The sequence below is a fragment of the Thalassophryne amazonica genome, chromosome 2, assembly GCF_902500255.1.
Source record: "Thalassophryne amazonica chromosome 2, fThaAma1.1, whole genome shotgun sequence".
Lineage (NCBI taxonomy): Eukaryota > Metazoa > Chordata > Actinopteri > Batrachoidiformes > Batrachoididae > Thalassophryne > Thalassophryne amazonica.
In genome coordinates this window covers 77,772,322-77,791,639 of record NC_047104.1, presented here as the reverse complement: position 1 = coordinate 77,791,639, position 19,318 = coordinate 77,772,322, and the positions used below count along the sequence as shown (strand labels likewise).

At 48.1% G+C, this 19,318-nt stretch overlaps 1 protein-coding gene across 1 annotated transcript in view; it reads right to left on the bottom strand.

Moving 5' to 3' along the window:
* The window catches only part of slc7a9 (solute carrier family 7 member 9), a 131,090-nt gene extending 120,275 nt beyond the window's left edge, over positions 1–10,815 (bottom strand). Inside the window, exon 1 of the mRNA XM_034188337.1 lies at positions 10,702–10,815. Coding sequence (XP_034044228.1) covers positions 10,702–10,815 — 114 coding nt within the window. The remainder of the gene's footprint in view (positions 1–10,701) is intronic.
* Positions 10,816–19,318: the final 8,503 nt, after the last annotated feature.

Genomic DNA, 19,318 nt, shown 5'->3' with positions numbered 1-19,318 from the left:
CGCATGCCTTGTCAGTGTCCCTTGTGCGGTATGTGTGCGCACTGCTCGAGAGTTGTGGCCATATTTTCGCCCCCACTCCAGACAGCATGTGGCAGACAGTTGGCCGCCATGCACACATGCATCAATTGGACCAATTCAGTGAGATCCCACATGAAAAAGTTGCAGACTTTTCGCATGTTTTTGCACAATTGTGTGTCTCTGCCTCCTCTCCAACAGTCATGCCCAGTGGGATACCACCCTTAACTCTGCAGCCTAAGACCACTGCAAGTGAAATTTTGGTTACTGAACTCAGTCTGTAACCTGTTATTACTGAATTCATTCTGTGTTTTGGGCTATATTTTGAACATTCTGTGTGATTTGTTGACTTCTACCCCATCACACATATGCCGATTGAGGCCGAATGGCATCAGAATGACAGATCCGGCCACAATCGGGAAGTATTGAGGTGCAGTCTGAAGACCTACAGACGGCGTTTTTTGAGCAGTCTACATATTTGGTCCCATTCACTCAGCTGTCTCTAGTGTGTTGCACATGTTCAAATCACTCTTGGCGCCATCGAGATGCGACGCACATCTGACAGCAGTCTATGTGCCCTTTTTTGTCTCATCTGATCGCAGCCTACATATTCTGATGGCATCAAAACAGCATCTGAAATGATCTGATCGTGGCTGATTGAGCTCTGAGGTCGGTCGGTCACAGCAAAGCCTGCTGGTATGTTGTGGGATGTCCACCTCCACTGGACCCCGAGAGTATGTGACACACATTCATCATGTACAGTGGGTGTGAACAACAACCAAACCGAAAGTACAGTGTGTCGCTGTGCCTCTCCATGGTCTCATGCGCAGTAACGCATCATAGTGCACGTCAGGCATGGAGCTGAATGGATCTCACTACTGTAATATACATATTATTATTACATGATCACCATCTAAACTCTGTAGGAGGTGTGACGTGGAACTGTATCCCAGGCCATGACAACATTATTAAACATGAAAGTCACCTCCAGCATGGAACCACGATTCTTTCACAGCGCAGAGTGCACAGGAACCAAACCACAGCCTGTGGTGAAAAGCATCTCACCCAGCTGCTATGTGCGACATCACGGTGTACAGAGTTGTGTTGTGCTCTTGAAGTGAGCAAAAAAGAAAAAAAGTGGCTCATGCAACCGTTATGAACACAGACACACAGCTGAGTGATCATTTCAGCCCCACGCGTGTGCACTTGCACGCACGTGTGTGTGAGGAACACAGTGCTGCCTCCCACTCCGGTCGCGTGTTTGCCATCCAGATGTTTGGACATTGGGCAGTCTTCAGTGCCTTTTATGGCCATCTGACAGCAGCCTGTGTCATCTAAACTGTTGTCTACATCCGCTTTGGATGCCATCGTGCAGGTGTGGACGAAGTAATCTGGATGCGTTCTAACACTGCTAACCACGCCTCTTTCCCTCCCGACTGTGTCTGGTGATGGTAATATTTGCCATTTCGGCCTGGTTCCTGCACATTTGGGCTATGTGTGATGGGGCCTTCAAGTTTCTGAAGACTTTCCATGTTTGGATACTCTGTTGTTCACATGAACTTGAGGTGCTGAGATAATTAATAATGCTGTTACCATTGCTTGTGGAAAAACTGTTCTATTCAAGAATTCTGGTTTTTGAACTCTGCCCAGTTTTTGGACATATTTCCATGTACTTAACATTCCTATATGTCATATTGCTGCTGTTGCTCAGCATATTATTTACTGTAGCAATAAAACCTGTTCCACCATCTTTCGTTATGGTTCTCTGCACTGGGGTCCTCGACTACAACCATGAGGGCATCCAATGGAAGACACGGACGCAATTCACACTACAGTCTTGGTTTCTCTTAATGCTGTCTGAGGTGCAATTAAGGCAATTGTTGCTTGCTTGTTTGTTTGTTAGTTATGTCGGATAGTTTCCATCCTTACTAGGTTTTTCTGATTAGCTATACCTGATGACATAACTGTGTGGCTTTTCAGTGTTAATGCAGACATAAAACCAAATGAGAAACATAAAGGTAAAGGTCCTGTTTTTACAAATGTCCTCAAATTAAAACACTGTCAATCAAGATAAAAACAAAAAACATTGCCATGTCTGCCCCCTTTTTTTTCCAGATACAGTTGTGTTGTGTCAGGGAAAATGTTATGTTTCGGACGCGGTCGGAGCACCGACCCAGCGTTTGAAAGGACCCAGCATAAAATAAGCAGAGCACGGTTCAAAAGATAACAGAATTTAATAAACATAACAGTGTGTGCAGTGCTAAACAACTAAAAAGTCCGCGGTCTGGTGAGGTGGAAACACGGCGCGCTCTCAACAGCACAAACGGTCCGGAGCCACAGCAGTTCGGACCCAGGGACCCCGCCAACACCCCCCAGGTGGCCGCGACAAACCAAGTCTGTGAAGAAAGAAAACATGAGGTGAGTCCAACTCCACACAGAGAGACACAACTCAAAGGTGCATGCAATCAGCAAACACTTCCTGGCTTAAATCTATACATCAGCTTCTTACCCTGCAGGCACAGAACAACTCAGTTCAAATCTCCACTGCAGCAGAAGCTGATTAGACAATTAGCATAACGTGACAGCTCACTAACACAAGGTGTGAGGGACACCAAATCCACTGTCATTACTTTATAAAAGTAACCAAAAACCAAATTACCTCAGGAAGTGTGCTGAAGAGCGTGAGACCTCACCCAATCCTCCTTCACAGACTGTGGCGTCAAACCTGGAGCGGTCTCTGCGTCCGTGATGGTGAGATTGTTCTCCTGACGTCGATCTCACACGTCTGCTCACAAAGTCGAGTCTCTGGCAATCACACACTGTGCATTCAAGGTTTAAATGCAGCAATCTCTGATCAAGACAGAATACACCACAGCTGTGAGACCTGATGACCTGCACGTGAAAACAAGCCTCAGGTGTTCAGGGTGAGGTCCTAATACTCAGCCACTCAGTCCCGAATGCACACCACCTGGTGGGAGAAACAGAAAACAAAAACCAAGCCAGCCAAACACCCCAGCCCACAACAGTACCCCACCCTCACGGGAAGCCTCCCGGCGACCACACGGACCTGGGCCAGAAAAAACAAAGCCCCCCTCCAGGGACCATGGCTGGAATGTTGGCTGGGAACAAAAAACACCTCCTGCAGCTTCAGTTTTGGCTTCTTGTGCTGACGATCCAGCTGGGAAAGGCCCGTCTCCAGGAGCTGTGCGTTACTGTGCTCTGACGACAGCTCCATCATCAGCTGCTCCACCTGCAATGTTAATGTCTTCATGCAGTCATTGATCATCTCAATGTTGAGCCTCTCCAGCTCTTCCCTCAGCTGGATAATGCACACTTCCAGCCGCCTCTTCTCTGTCAACAGGGAACTCCGTGCCGAGACCATCACTCTCATCCTGGAGCTCATCCTTTCCCACCCTGAGCCTGTCTGCAGCAGACTGCTCCGCAGCTGACACTCCAGTGCAGAGACATCCTTTGTTGACTTTAATGGTCTTGCCCTCTGTTTCATTTAGCAAACCTGTTAGAGTCTCCACCTTTGCATTCATTCCTGTTGACTCTTGCTTTAGTTGTTCACTTTGCATAATTTTGGCTAGGAGTTCTTGAACCTGTGCACTCAGCCTTCTTCCGACTGTGTGTTAAAGTCTGCTTAGTCATAAAACAAAAAAAAGACAAACACAAACAACCATACCAACCCCTCCTCCCCAGAGGACCGTCCCATCAAACCCCGGGAAGAGGAGAAAAGAAAAAACACAACCCAAACTTAAGCTTGCAAACAAAAAAAAAACGCTAACACCCCCCCGGACGACATGTAGGGACCAACACCCCCCAGAGGACATCCCGCCAGCTCCAGGAGTAATAACCACAGCCAAGGTCCCTCTGGGATCCAACGTCACCCACGGGGGCTCCCAGCGCCTCCCAGAGGACCGTTCCATCAAACCCCAGGAGACGCCCCCCTATGACTAACAGACCCAGCCCCGGCCGTCTATGGCTAGATGGACCCACAGTCCTTTCCCCCCCAGAGGACACCACAGTCACACCCTGAGGGCAGAAACTGGGGGAGAAAAAAAAAACATACAAACAAAACAACAACCCCAACCCCACCCCCTCAGCGCAGTGGAAACTGGAAGTACGTCCAGTGTCACCAACCACGACTATACCCCAAAAGTCAACCGGGAGGAGTGGAACAGCGGTAATGGCGTACAGCACAAGACGGCGCCACCCCTCTGACTTTTAAACCAGCCACCAGCTGTGGGTATATTCCACTGCCCCAAACCTCAGCTACGCCGACGGCATACGGCTCAAAGGCGCGCTGAAGCCGGAGGTGGAACAGGGAATCAACAAAAAAACAACACCCCGAACCCCCCCCCCCTCCCGGATGCAGAGGTCACCTGGGAAACGCCCAGCACAACCAAACTGCACCACCCCAGCAACGCCGACAACCTACGGCTCACACGGCTGGGGCCAGAGGAGAAGACAGGGAAGTAAAAAAAAATTAAAAAAAATACCCCAAACCCCCCCCCCCCCCCCCTCCCGGGTGCAGAGGTTACCTGGGAAACACCCAGCATAACCAAACTGCACCACTCCAGCAACGCCGACAACGTACGGCTCACACGGCTGGAGCCAGATGAGAAGAGAGGGAACAACAAAAACAAAAAAAAAGAAAAAACAACCCAATTACCCTCCCATCACCCCCCAGAGGACCGTCCCATCAAACCCTGGGAGGTGAAACCAAAAGAAATAAAAAAGACCAACAGACAAACATAAAGTCACCTGGGTCAAACTATGCTCCAGACAGCCTGCATTTTCAACTCCACCAGACCACAGACAGTGCTTTAAAACCCACAAAAACAAATTAACCCCTGATAAAAACACCTCATACTAAAACAAGAAACAGATAATAGACCAATAAAAAAAAAACTAACATTGGCCTACGTCGTCAAGTGCAAAGAATGGAAAAACGTGTTTTCCATCCTTTGAACCTGAACGGTAATGTGACTCTGTCACCAACAGAGGGAGCCAAAGTGCCAAATAAAATCCCTGTGGTAACAGAGTAAGAACCAATACACACTGCTGTAAATGACAGCAGGTTATAACAAACAGCTTAAAGTGCAAACTAAATACCACCGGGGCTGCTACAACAGGCGTCGGAGCCAGCTGCACGGGAGGAGACGGGCTACAGCCGTAACAGCGGGGTGCGACGCGACCCAAGCTGTAAACTCCGCCATGCGCGCACCAACGCGCACAACCCGGGCGGAGAGCACCCACAACTGATCCCGGATCAACTCCAACATCTGCTGCAGCCTTCCCAGCAAAAATACCGTCTCTGCTTCCGCTGGTCCATTGTTAAATGGCCAGAGACTACTGTTATGTTTCGGACGCAGTCGGAGCACCGACCCAGCGTTTGAAAGGACCCAGCATAAAATAAGCAGAGCACGGTTCAAAAGATAACAGAATTTAATAAACATAACAGTGTGTGCAGTGCTAAACAACTAAAAAGTCCGCGGTCTGGTGAGGTGGAAACACGGCGCGCTCTCAACAGCGCAAACGGTCCGGAGCCACAGCAGTTCGGACCCAGGGACCCCGCCGACACCCCCCAGGTGGCCGCGACAAACCAAGTCTGTGAAGAAAGAAAACATGAGGTGAGTCCAACTCCACACAGAGAGACACAACTCAAAGGTGCACGCAATCAGCAAACACTTCCTGGCTTAAATCTATACATCAGCTTCTTACCCTGCAGGCACAGAACAACTCAGTTCAAATCTCCACTGCAGCAGAAGCTGATTAGACAATTAGCATAACGTGACAGCTCACTAACACAAGGTGTGAGGGACACCAAATCCACTGTCATTACTTTATAAAAGTCACCAAAAACCGAATTACCTCAGGAAGTGTGCTGAAGAGCGTGAGACCTCACCCAATCCTCCTTCACAGACTGTGGCGTCAAACCTGGAGCGGTCTCTGCGTCCGTGATGGTGAGATTGTTCTCCTGACGTCGATCTCACACGTCTGCTCACAAAGTCGAGTCTCTGGCAATCACACACTGTGCATTCAAGGTTTAAATGCAGCAATCTCTGATCAAGACAGAATACACCACAGCTGTGAGACCTGATGACCTGCACGTGAAAACAAGCCTCAGGTGTTCAGGGTGAGGTCCTAATACTCAGCCACTCAGTCCCGAATGCACACCACCTGGTGGGAGAAACAGAAAACAAAAACCAAGCCAGCCAAACACCCCAGCCCACAACAGTACCCCACCCTCACGGGAAGCCTCCCGGCGACCACACGGACCTGGGCCAGAAAAAACAAAGCCCCCCTCCAGGGACCATGGCTGGAATGTTGGCTGGGAACAAAAAACACCTCCTGCAGCTTCAGTTTTGGCTTCTTGTGCTGACGATCCAGCTGGGAAAGGCCCGTCTCCAGGAGCTGTGCGTTACTGTGCTCTGACGACAGCTCCATCATCAGCTGCTCCACCTGCAATGTTAATTTCTTCATGCAGTCATTGATCATCTCAATGTTGAGCCTCTCCAGCTCTTCCCTCAGCTGGATAATGCACACTTCCAGCCGCCTCTTCTCTGTCAACAGGGAACTCCGTGCCGAGACCATCACTCTCATCCTGGAGCTCATCCTTTCCCACCCTGAGCCTGTCTGCAGCAGACTGCTCCGCAGCTGACACTCCAGTGCAGAGACATCCTTTGTTGACTTTAATGGTCTTGCCCTCTGTTTCATTTAGCAAACCTGTTAGAGTCTCCACCTTTGCATTCATTCCTGTTGACTCTTGCTTTAGTTGTTCACTTTGCATAATTTTGGCTAGGAGTTCTTGAACCTGTGCACTCAGCCTTCTTCCGACTGTGTGTTAAAGTCTGCTTAGTCATAAAACAAAAAAAAAGACAAACACAAACAACCATACCAACCCCTCCTCCCCAGAGGACCATCCCATCAAACCCCGGGAAGAGGAGAAAAGAAAAAACACAACCCAAACTTAAGCTTGCAAACAAAAAAAAACGCTAACACCCCCCCGGACGACATGTAGGGACCAACACCCCCCAGAGGACATCCCGCCAGCTCCAGGAGTAATAACCACAGCCAAGGTCCCTCTGGGATCCAACGTCACCCACGGGGGCTCCCAGCGCCTCCCAGAGGACCGTTCCATCAAACCCCAGGAGATGCCCCCCTATGACTAACAGACCCAGCCCCGGCCGTCTATGGCTAGATGGACCCACAGTCCTTTCCCCCCCAGAGGACACCACAGTCACACCCTGAGGGCAGAAACTGGGGGAGAAAAAAAAAACATACAAACAAAACAACAACCCCAACCCCACCCCCTCAGCGCAGTGGAAACTGGAAGTACGTCCAGTGTCACCAACCACGACTATACCCCAAAAGTCAACCGGGAGGAGTGGAACAGCGGTAATGGCGTACAGCACAAGACGGCGCCACCCCTCTGACTTTTAAACCAGCCACCAGCTGTGGGTATATTCCACTGCCCCAAACCTCAGCTACGCCGACGGCATACGGCTCAAAGGCGCGCTGAAGCCGGAGGTGGAACAGGGAATCAACAAAAAAACAACACCCCGAACCCCCCCCCCTCCCGGATGCAGAGGTCACCTGGGAAACGCCCAGCACAACCAAACTGCACCACCCCAGCAACGCCGACAACCTACGGCTCACACGGCTGGGGCCAGAGGAGAAGACAGGGAAGTAAAAAAAAATTAAAAAAAAATACCCCAAACCACCCCCCCCCCCCCCCTCCCGGGTGCAGAGGTTACCTGGGAAACACCCAGCATAACCAAACTGCACCACTCCAGCAACGCCGACAACGTACGGCTCACACGGCTGGAGCCAGATGAGAAGAGAGGGAACAACAAAAACAAAAAAAAAGAAAAAACAACCCAATTACCCTCCCATCACCCCCCAGAGGACCGTCCCATCAAACCCTGGGAGGTGAAACCAAAAGAAATAAAAAAGACCAACAGACAAACATAAAGTCACCTGGGTCAAACTATGCTCCAGACAGCCTGCATTTTCAACTCCACCAGACCACAGACAGTGCTTTAAAACCCACAAAAACAAATTAACCCCTGATAAAAACACCTCATACTAAAACAAGAAACAGATAATAGACCAATAAAAAAAAACTAACATTGGCCTACGTCGTCAAGTGCAAAGAATGGAAAAACGTGTTTTCCATCCTTTGAACCTGAACGGTAATGTGACTCTGTCACCAACAGAGGGAGCCAAAGTGCCAAATAAAATCCCTGTGGTAACAGAGTAAGAACCAATACACACTGCTGTAAATGACAGCAGGTTATAACAAACAGCTTAAAGTGCAAACTAAATACCACCGGGGCTGCTACAACAGGCGTCGGAGCCAGCTGCACGGGAGGAGACGGGCTACAGCCGTAACAGCGGGGTGCGACGCGACCCAAGCTGTAAACTCCGCCATGCGCGCACCAACGCGCACAACCCGGGCGGAGAGCACCCACAACTGATCCCGGATCAACTCCAACATCTGCTGCAGCCTTCCCAGCAAAAATACCGTCTCTGCTTCCGCTGGTCCATTGTTAAATGGCCAGAGACTACTGTTATGTTTCGGACGCGGTCGGAGCACCGACCCAGCGTTTGAAAGGACCCAGCATAAAATAAGCAGAGCACGGTTCAAAAGATAACAGAATTTAATAAACATAACAGTGTGTGCAGTGCTAAACAACTAAAACGTCCGCGGTCTGGTGAGGTGGAAACACGGCGCGCTCTCAACAGCGCAAACGGTCCGGAGCCACAGCAGTTCGGACCCAGGGACCCCGCCGACACCCCCCAGGTGGCCGCGACAAACCAAGTCTGTGAAGAAAGAAAACATGAGGTGAGTCCAACTCCACACAGAGAGACACAACTCAAAGGTGCACGCAATCAGCAAACACTTCCTGGCTTAAATCTATACATCAGCTTCTTACCCTGCAGGCACAGAACAACTCAGTTCAAATCTCCACTGCAGCAGAAGCTGATTAGACAATTAGCATAACGTGACAGCTCACTAACACAAGGTGTGAGGGACACCAAATCCACTGTCATTACTTTATAAAAGTCACCAAAAACCGAATTACCTCAGGAAGTGTGCTGAAGAGCGTGAGACCTCACCCAATCCTCCTTCACAGACTGTGGCGTCAAACCTGGAGCGGTCTCTGCGTCCGTGATGGTGAGATTGTTCTCCTGATGTCGATCTCACACGTCTGCTCACAAAGTCGAGTCTCTGGCAATCACACACTGTGCATTCAAGGTTTAAATGCAGCAATCTCTGATCAAGACAGAATACACCACAGCTGTGAGTCCTGATGACCTGCACGTGAAAACAAGCCTCAGGTGTTCAGGGTGAGGTCCTAATACTCAGCCACTCAGTCCCGAATGCACACCACCTGGTGGGAGAAACAGAAAACAAAAACCAAGCCAGCCAAACACCCCAGCCCACAACAGAAAACCTGTTTTCAGAACACCTGCTATAGAGCTCTAAAAGAAATCAAACCACATTTTTCCAAGCCTTAAGTGTGTAATGTAGTTACTGATGTGTTCATGCTTTTTGTAATTACTTATGACATATACTGAGGAGTATTATTGTGTTCTATTAATTTAGGAACAACTTACTGTGTGCTACATCAGCAATACATTAACTGAAAGGAGCTCATTGAGTGTTGGTTTGTACTGTTATACTGGAAAAATACACAGACCTGGCTCTGTTCTTGCAGCTGTTCTGCACCTTTAAAATGTTTATACAATTTTAAAAGTATGTTGGTTTGTTGCTATTTTGAGCATTCAGTGGCTTTTGGAGCTTCCTGAAAGATGCTTTTTTGACTCTTAACAGAATGTTTCAATGTGACGGGTTATAAAAAAGTATGTGCACATGCAGACCCTACACTGAAATCAAATGGAACAATAAAGAGCACTTGTTTTGAATCAGTTGTTGACACACTGAGACTGTATTTTGCACAGCTCATGGTGTCGTCTTTTCAAAACCTGTTTCAAACACTGAAACAGGTTGTGAAATACTCCCGAGCAGTGTTTGTGTTGGCTCTCTCTCTCTCTCTCTCTCTCTCGTTTTGCCAGTGTTATTGATTATTGGAATCACCTGTGGTAACACCAAACATTTACTCAAATCAGAAAATGGAAAGATGTTCTTTTGGCTTCTCCCTTTTTCACTTGGAGTCACCACATCTATATGGATCTGCATGTGAATTTGGGACAGCTTTGTCACTAGATGCCCTTACTGATGCAACGCCACATTAGATGGAGAATGGCAGGGGTGTGTGTTGAACCAGGAACCTGATGCTCTGTAAACAAGCAGTCGTGTGTGTGTGTGTGTGTGTGTGTGTGTGTGTGTGTGTGTGTGTGTGTGTGTGTGTGTGTGTGTGTGTGTGTGTGTGTGTGTGTGTGTGTGTGTGTGTGTGTTTGCGTGCGTGCGTGCGTTATTTTATTTTTATTGGTATACTACCCCCTTTCCTCTCTGTTCACCTTCAGAGTTTTGTTGGATTAGCAGAGCCTGTGCAGCAGCAGGTCACTGTTGAGATAATATGTCCAGGCGGGTTCTGTGGTACTACCTGGTACTCATTCCCAGCTGCCGTGAGAAATAACTGCACAACTTGGTTTAATGAGTTTTTTTTTCTCAGGAACAGGCACACACTAAGAACAGACAAACACACTCACTTCTCTTTGAAGCACAGTGGCCTTCACCGGTGGCTTGTCTTCCCTCTTAGATGCCACATTGCAACCAGTGGAGCCATTTTTTGTTTCTTTCCTTCTCGAGCTGCGATTATCCATGTTAATCTGCAAAGACAATGTATGTGTGCAATTAAAAAAATTAAACTGCAATTTACATGCAAGTTACATTTTTACAAAACAAGAAGAATCATTTTGTAGTCTTTTAAAGTTATCTAAAGAGGTCATAACACAGAGTTCTTGACAAGATAAAAAAAAATAAAATAAAATTTTCACTGCAATTGTTTCAAAAACTGAAAACTCTGTGTCCAAAACCAAGTGTGACTTTGTGGACTTTAAAAGATGCTGCATACATTTTGAGTTTTTATGCTTCTGAGCACTTTTTCTGGAGACAGCGATGATGACAGCTACAGTGACGTATACAGTATACAACAATCGCAGTGACACAAACTTAACAGCTGCAAAAACCTGTATCTCACAACCAGTGAAACAGGAGCTCAGAATTTCACCTAATTCAGGTTTAAGGAAGATTGTTTTTGTCATGTAATCCAAAAGGTTATGTACTTTTAAAATGACAAGGGGTAATTATTTTGTAGCCATTTTAGCTGAATGATTTGCAAGACTTTCAAAAAAGTTTCTTTAAAACAATAAATATAACACAAAGCTAAAATACCCTCGGCCGTATGAGCACTGTGTTCTTTACAATTTGCAGTTGTTTAATTCATTATTAACATCCTATTGTCTTATGTACAGTTTGTACATGTTCAATAAAGCCCCTCAATCAATCAAACGCAATATTTACATTTTAACTGCATCTGCATGAGGCCTTGCGAGTGCATTTACATGAGCTTTTCTGTGCATTTGCAGGCATTAATGAGACAAATTTAATTCCATAAGAAGTTAGCTTTGAGTTAGCGAAAGTTAGCAGCACACTAACGTCCGCGACTTAGCTCCAGATATGTTATTAGGTTCCAAAAACAGCATTTTCAGTTTTAGAAGTGTTTATTTGTCGCTAGCTTTTACATAATCAATGACAAAGAGGTTATATTAACACACAAATTAAAGTTTTACAACTAGCTAAACCTGTAACATCATCACACTAAAACAGAGTTTTCAGTTTAGAAGTGTTAATTTCTCACCAGCTTTTACATAATATATGAGAAACGTTGTATAAACACATAAATGAAGCGATTTTAGACAGACCTGCCACTTAGGTCACGCTGCAGCTCTACTCTGATTGGCTGTCACTCCCGCCACTCCAAAAAAAAAAAAAAAAGGAAAAGGTTGAAACAGAATGTCACTTTTTAACTTAAAGTACCTCTTAAAATAGGTCAAGGTTAGCCATCTTTGAACTTGTCCAAGGTCTGTGTCCCAAGAATGTTTCCTGTGAATTTGAAGACTTTGCCAGTAATAGGACTGGAATTATACTGAGCACAGACAGAAAGATGGATGCAAAGGCTTCGCAATACCCGATGGCCATATTTGATGGCCTCAGGTAAAAATCAAAGATTTCCGACCTTGACCCCAAATGATGAGTTCATGTACCTGTTTCTTCAAAGAGCCACAATGGCTATTTTAAAAAGTGCACATGCGTTATGGCTAAAGCAGTGAATGATTTGAACCCAAATGCAGGCAACTGAGGTCCAAGCAAAGTAACAGTTTTATTGAACAACTGAGTAAATGAATATTGTAGATGATTGTGGAGGAGGCACCAGAGCAGGGACACACAGGCTTGACCAGCATGGAATGTTTGGCAGTGGACCAGAAGCAGGCAGCCGTGACAGAGCTGATGGGCGACAGGACCACTGAAACCAGGGAACACAAGAGAGATGTCAAAAATGGGCAAAACAATGAGGCATGAAAACACACAGAAAAAAAAAATAGTAATCCAAAAGGATATGCTGAGGTCGGGTACAACGAAGCTGATCTGAGTTTCTGGCAAGTGTGGAGTGGAAAAACCAGGGCTTAAATACAGGTGATGATGGTTGCAGGCAGGTGTGGCAAATCAGCTATGTGATGTGGCACCTGTAGAAACAGAAAGGGAGGGGGAGCAGAGCAGAGTATGCACCGGGGCAGCACAACAATACCCCTCCCCCACAATGGGAGTCGCCAGGTGATCCACCAAACCAGCCTTGGTGGGCCCGATAGAAGTCACAAAGAAGGGAGGGGTCCAGGATGAGACCCCGCAATGCTGCTATAGACTGGTTTCAAATGAAAGATGTGGAATGATGGATGATGCATAAAGACAAGGGAAGATGGAGCCGGACAACTGCAGGGTTGACTACTTGGTCCACAACAAAGCGGCCAAAATATCAGAGTGGCAACTTTCGAACTTCTGCTTTAAGGGGGATATCCTTGCCTGATAACCACACCTCCTGGCCCGGTCCACACTGCAGGGCCGGAGTTCGATGCTGGTCTGCATAGCGTCTTGTCTGGTCCCTTGTTTGGAGCAGAGCGGAACAGGCCATCCTCCACATCTACCGACAGCACTGCAGGTGGACACGCACTGACAGAACGGCCAGGTCCATTTCTTGAGCTGGGAAGAGAGGTGGTTGATAACCAGCTGAGCATTCAAAAGGTGTAAGTCCAGTGGCAGAGCTCACCTGGGAATTGTGGGCGTACTCCACCCACAGCAAATGGGTACTCCACGTGGACAGGTGACAGGACGTCACACACCAGAGGGTTCTCGAGTTCTTGATTGGCCCACTCTGCCTGGCTGTTGGTCTGTGAGTAGAAACCGAATGAGCGACTGACCGAGGCCCCAAGTGCCGAACAGAAGGTCTACCATACTTGTGAGGTGAACTGGGGTCCACGATCTGACACAGTGTCCAAGGGGATGCCATGCAGCTAGACCATATGGTGCACCAGGAGGTCGGCGGTTTCTTAGGTTGATGGTATCTTGGGAAGGGCCACAAAGTGTGCTGCTTTGGAGAAGCAGTCGACAACTGCGAGGATGGTGTTATGTAATTGTGAAATTATTAGCTATAACATTAGTGTCTTTAACAATTTTATCAGTCTCTGCGTAAAAATAAGATGGATAATCTTTAACAATTTTTTTCTTTTTGATGATTTCATTTAAAAGCTTCCAAGTACCTTTCATGTTAGTTTTTTTTTTTCCAATAAAGCACTATAGTACTGTTTCTTACAAGTTCTAATAATGTTAGTAAATTTGTTTTTGTATAGCTTATATTTTCTTCTGGCTTCATTAGTTCTAAATTTTATAAACTGCTTGTACAATACATTTTTCCTTTTACATGCTTTCTGAAGCCCCTTTGTAATCCATGGTTTATCAGCATTTTGTTTACAACCACCGTTTCTGTGTAGGCTCTCAGTTTACAAGTTTACAGTTTACAACCAACATTTGACACAACTGGGCAATGTTTTCATATAAATGAGAAAGAAAAGAAACAAATCATTCATATGTTTTACGAGGTCTATTAGAAAAGAAACCAACCGTTTTATTTTTTAAAAAACTATATGGATTTGATTCACATGTTTTTACGTCAGCTTGAACCTTCGTGCGCATGCGTGAGTTTTTCCACGCCTGTCGGTGACGTCATTTGCCTGTGAGTACGCCTTGTGGGAGGAGTGGTCCAGCCCCCTCGTCGGAATTCCTTTGTCTGAGAAGTTGCTGAGAGACTTCATCAAAATTTTTTCAAAAACTGTGAGGCACATCCGAGTGGACACCATTCGAGAAATTCAGCTGGTTTTCGGTGAAAATTTTAACGGCTGATGAGAGATTTTGGAATGTTACTATTGCTTTAAGGACTTCCCATGGAGCGGGACATCGCGCAGCGCTCTGAGGCGATGTCGTCATCCTGTTTCAAAAAATCCTCCAAATTTAAGCCTCTGTTGACCCAGGACGTCGTGAGAGAACAGAGAACTTTCAGAAGAGGTCGGAATCAGCAGTTTATCCGGACATTCCACTGTTAAAGGAGATTTTTTTAATGAAAGACGTGCGGACGGATTGGCACGTCGGCTCGCAGCCGGCGCGGCGCGCCCGCCACAGGAAAAACACCTCCGTGTTGATAACCATTTGTAAAATCCAGGCGGCTTTTGGTGGCTTTCAGTTGAGTGAGTATCTGAGAAATTGTTTAACAGCAGGGCATGTTCCAACTTGTCCCTAAGGCTTCCAACGGAAGACAGCAATTCAGGAAGCAGAGAGAGCTTGTGAGAAAGTTGCTGCAACATCTGTATCTGTGGTGAATAGTGGTGGCTATATGATGTGCAATTAGTTTTTATGGAGAAGATGGTCAAACAAGTTACTCAAAGCCTAACATTGTGGGAGCTGTGGATACCAGCTGCAGAGAAAGGTTATCTTGAAGGCAGAGTTAAGGACCTGAGAGCATTGAGTAATCAGCTTGAATCAAGGAGAGCAGAGTTTGTTTCTGCACAAAGTGTTGAAGAGGAGGGAAAAAGAAAATCTGTCACTCCTATCAAAGCAGTAGTGGCAGATTTAGCCTCAACAGTAACATCTACCACCCCCATTGTGAGAACCAAACAAATTTTGTGGTTGCAAGAGAGAATTCCACAGATAGAAGAGAGACTGGGAGAACTTGTAAAGACAAGGAGAACCGTCTGGCTGCAACATTTGGACAGTGTGGATGAGAAAATCTCAGAAGACCTCCACCTCTCTGCATCCAGCAAAGCAGAAGACATGATCAGAGTGCTGGAAAATAGACATGGCAGTAAGACTGTGGATCCTGATGGAGATAATTGAGGACTTGGAAAAACTCCCTAGTCTAGGAGCAAACCGGCCTAGAAGAGTTGTTGATCTGATTCAGACTGTAGAGAAAGCCCTGGTAGACCTTACAGAGCTTGGGGAGACGGCAGCTATTAAAAACCCACTAGTAACAAGATCCACTGAAAGCAAGTTACCCAATACAGTAAAGAAGCTGTTGTGTGGGCCGCTGAAGAGGAGGTACTGCTGGCCCACCACCACAAGATGGCACCCTGCTTGAAGTGCGGGCTTCAAGCACAAGAGGGCGTCGGAGCAACCAGGAGTGACAGCTGTCACTCATCATCCGTACCAGCTGTCACTCATCCACTACTCATCACCACCACCATAAAGGCCGGACTGCAACTCCACCTCCCCGCCGAGAAATCAACTACCATTCAGGTAATTTCTCTGCTGACAGACACTTTGTGTGTAATAACCTGAACTTCTATTGCAGCCGTTTTCCTGGAGTGTTGCCTTATCTGGAGGATTGGCGTTTGGTGTGACAGCGACGGCTTCGCCTCACACCCCAACCCAGATAAGTGATTGACCAGGAGCTGCACGAGTGTGTGTGATTGGAGGTGGAGGTTCTCCCTCCTTACTAAACACTGACTGTGGGATTACTGAGTGTGCGAACTCACACTCATCAGGACTGTCTCTGTTTTCTGCCAGCAGTACCGGGTCTGACTGCTGAAGACAGCGGCCACCTGGGGCGCAGGGCTTGGCGGCTCCGGTGTTCTTCAGCTCCGTTGGTGGTGGAAGCTGTGTGGGGATCCAGCTCTTCTCTCGCCAGGCGTCTTCTATCGTCGAGCCTGCCCACACATGACCTGGTGTATGATTGACAGTCCACCATATTGTTATTGTCTGTACGTCGTTGTGCGATTCACAACATTAAATTGTTACTTTTGGCTTATCCATTGTCCGTTCATTAACGCCCCCTGTTGTGGGGCCGTGTCACATCACTTTCACAACAGGATTTCTCGGCCAGCGTCATGGATCCCGAGGGGCGTCAACCATCGCTTGAACAGCCAATGGAAGAGCGAGGTGAACAGGCGCCAGCAGGAGGCGTGTTGGGTGAGCTGCAGCACATCTTAACCGCCTTTACCGCTCGGTTGGACTTAGTTACCGAGCAGAGCAGTGTTCTCAATTGCAGGATAGAGGCTCTCACCGCCCAGGTGGAAGCACGTGCTCAGGGCGCTGCTGCAGCACCTCCTCCTGCTGACCGTGTGCCAGAAACAGACATTCCGCTGGTCGTTCAACGAACCCCCCCACCGTCCCCTGAAGCATACATAAGCCCTCCGGAGCCGTACGGAGGCTGTGTGGAGACGTGCGCGGACTTCTTGATGCAGTGCTCGCTCGTCTTTTCACAGCGTCCCGTCATGTACGCGTCAGATGCCAGCCGGGTGGCTTATGTGATCAATTTGCTTCGAGGAGAGGCACGCGCCTGGGCTACGGCGCTTTGGGAGCAGAATTCACGGCTCCTAACGGTTTATACTGAGTTTGTGAGGGAGTTCCGACAGGTGTTCGACCACCCTCATAGAGGCGAGACCGCTTCAAGTGTGCTGCTGTCGATAAGGCAGGGGCGTCGGAGCGCAGCAAAGTATGCAGTCGACTTCCGCATCGCGGCAGCGCGAGCCGGCTGGAATGCTGTTGCGCTCCACGCCGCCTTTGTAAACGGACTGTCTCTGGACGAGCCGCGGGATTTAGATGGGCTTATCGACCTGGTTATACGGTTAGACAACTGATTAACGGAACACCGTCGGCAGCGAGACGAGAGGCGTGGTCAAGTACACGCCGTCCCTCTTCCTCCCGGGTCTGAAAGGGAGCCGACTTCCCCACGCTCCACTGCCAGGGCTCTCCACGTGACAACAGCTCCCCCTGCTGACGTCGCTATGGAAACGAGCAGGGCCAAAAAACGATCAGATCAGAGACAAAGGAGGCTGATCCGTGGAGTGTTTTCTCTGCAGCTCTACCGAGCACATACAGAGAGAATGCCCCAAACGGCAGCACTCGTCCTTAGAGACTGGGCTAAGGGTGGGTCACAACACCCACGTGGGGAAACCCCGACGATCTGCATGAATCCCAGTCACGATCCTGAGTGGGGATCTAACCCTTCACGCCCCAGCACTGGTGGACACGGGTCGGAGGGGAATCTGCTGGATAGCAGATGGGCAAAGGAGGTTGGGCTCCCTCTAGTGGCCTTACCGTCACCATTGTCGGTGCGGGCACTAGATGGCACCCTTCTTCCACTAATCACACACCAGACTCAGCCTTTATTATGGCGCCCACCGTGGCAACAGCCGTCGTTGCTAGCTCCGTCACTGGATGTCACGTTTTGAGTCTTTTTATATTTTTTTCTTGCTTGTTTTCTCTCGTTTCCAAATCTCATGCACTACAGACCTATGACAGACAGGCACTACTGGGCATTGCTCTGCATAGCTCTGTCTTTACTGGATATATTCCACCGGAACTGCAGCTCATTGTCCGTGAGGAACGCCAGCATCGTAACACCCAGGAAGGCCCCAAAGCCTCGACCCCAAGTGAGGATGCAGACCCGAGGAAAGTGCTCCGCCGGCGGCGTCGGAAGCGGGGTAAGAGAGGCGGGCTTCATGTTCGGCTAAAGGCACGTCCGAGTAAGCCACCGCTCCCCAGCCTGCTGCTGGCTAACGTACGGTCGCTGGAAAACAAACTGGACGAGTTGCAGGCGAGGATTACAGCACAGAGAGAGACTAGACAGTGTTGTGCTTTGATTTTCACCGAGACTTGGCTCACAGAGACCGTCCCGGACTCTGCCGTTCAGCTGGAAACACATTCATTGTTCCGGGGGGACAGGACAGCGGATTCCGGTAAGAGCGCAGGAGGAGGTGTGTGTGTTTATATAAATAACTCTTGGTGTAGAAATGCTCGGACTGTACAGAAATACTGCTCACCTGATCTGGAGTTTCTATTACTGGAATGTCACCCCTTTTATCTACCGAGGGAGTTTACCAGTGTATTTTTAGCCGCTGTTTACATCCACCCGGGCGCTAACTACACAACAGCACTCAGTAAACTGCATGACGTCATCAGCGCGACAGAGACCGCTCACCCAGATGCCGTTTGCATAATCGTCTGAGATTTTAACAAGGGCAACCTAAAGACTATACTCCCCAAATACTACCAGCATGTGGACATTCCCACCAGGGGTAAAAATATATTGGACCACGCATACAGTAATATCCGTGGCGCTCTGAGGGCAGCACCACGCCCCTCATTTGGCAGCTCCGACCACATCTCTTTGTTCCTGTACCCAGCTTACAGACAGAGACTTAAACAATCGAATCCTGTCACCAGACAGGTGCAGCTATGGTCACCAGAGGTTGAGAGCACTCTGCAGGACTGTTTTGCTAAAACAGACTGGGATGTGTTTAGAACCGCGGCCATCCAGGAGGATTCTTCTGTTAGCATAGTAGAATATGCTGAGTATGTATCTGGGTATATCAGCACCTGTGTTGATACCCACCATACAAGTCAAGAAGTTCCCCAACCAGAAGCCCTGGATTAATACCGAGGTACTGCGCTTACTGCGTGCTCGCACTGCTGCATTTAAATCTGGCAACGAGGCTGAGTGCAAAGCTGCACAATATAGACTGAAGAAGGCCATAAGAGCGGCCAAGAGGCAGCATAGAGAGAAGACAGAGAACTTCTACTCCAATGCTGACCCCAGGAGGATGTAGCAAGGTCTGAACCACATCTCAGACTTCAGAACCTGCTCCAGGACCACCACCATCAGCTCTTCAGACAGCCTCCTGGAAGACCTCAATGTGTTCTACTCACGCTTTGAGAGCTCCACCTCCACCTGTACCACATCCATAGATCATACACACACTTCGGCTGCCCAACCTCCCT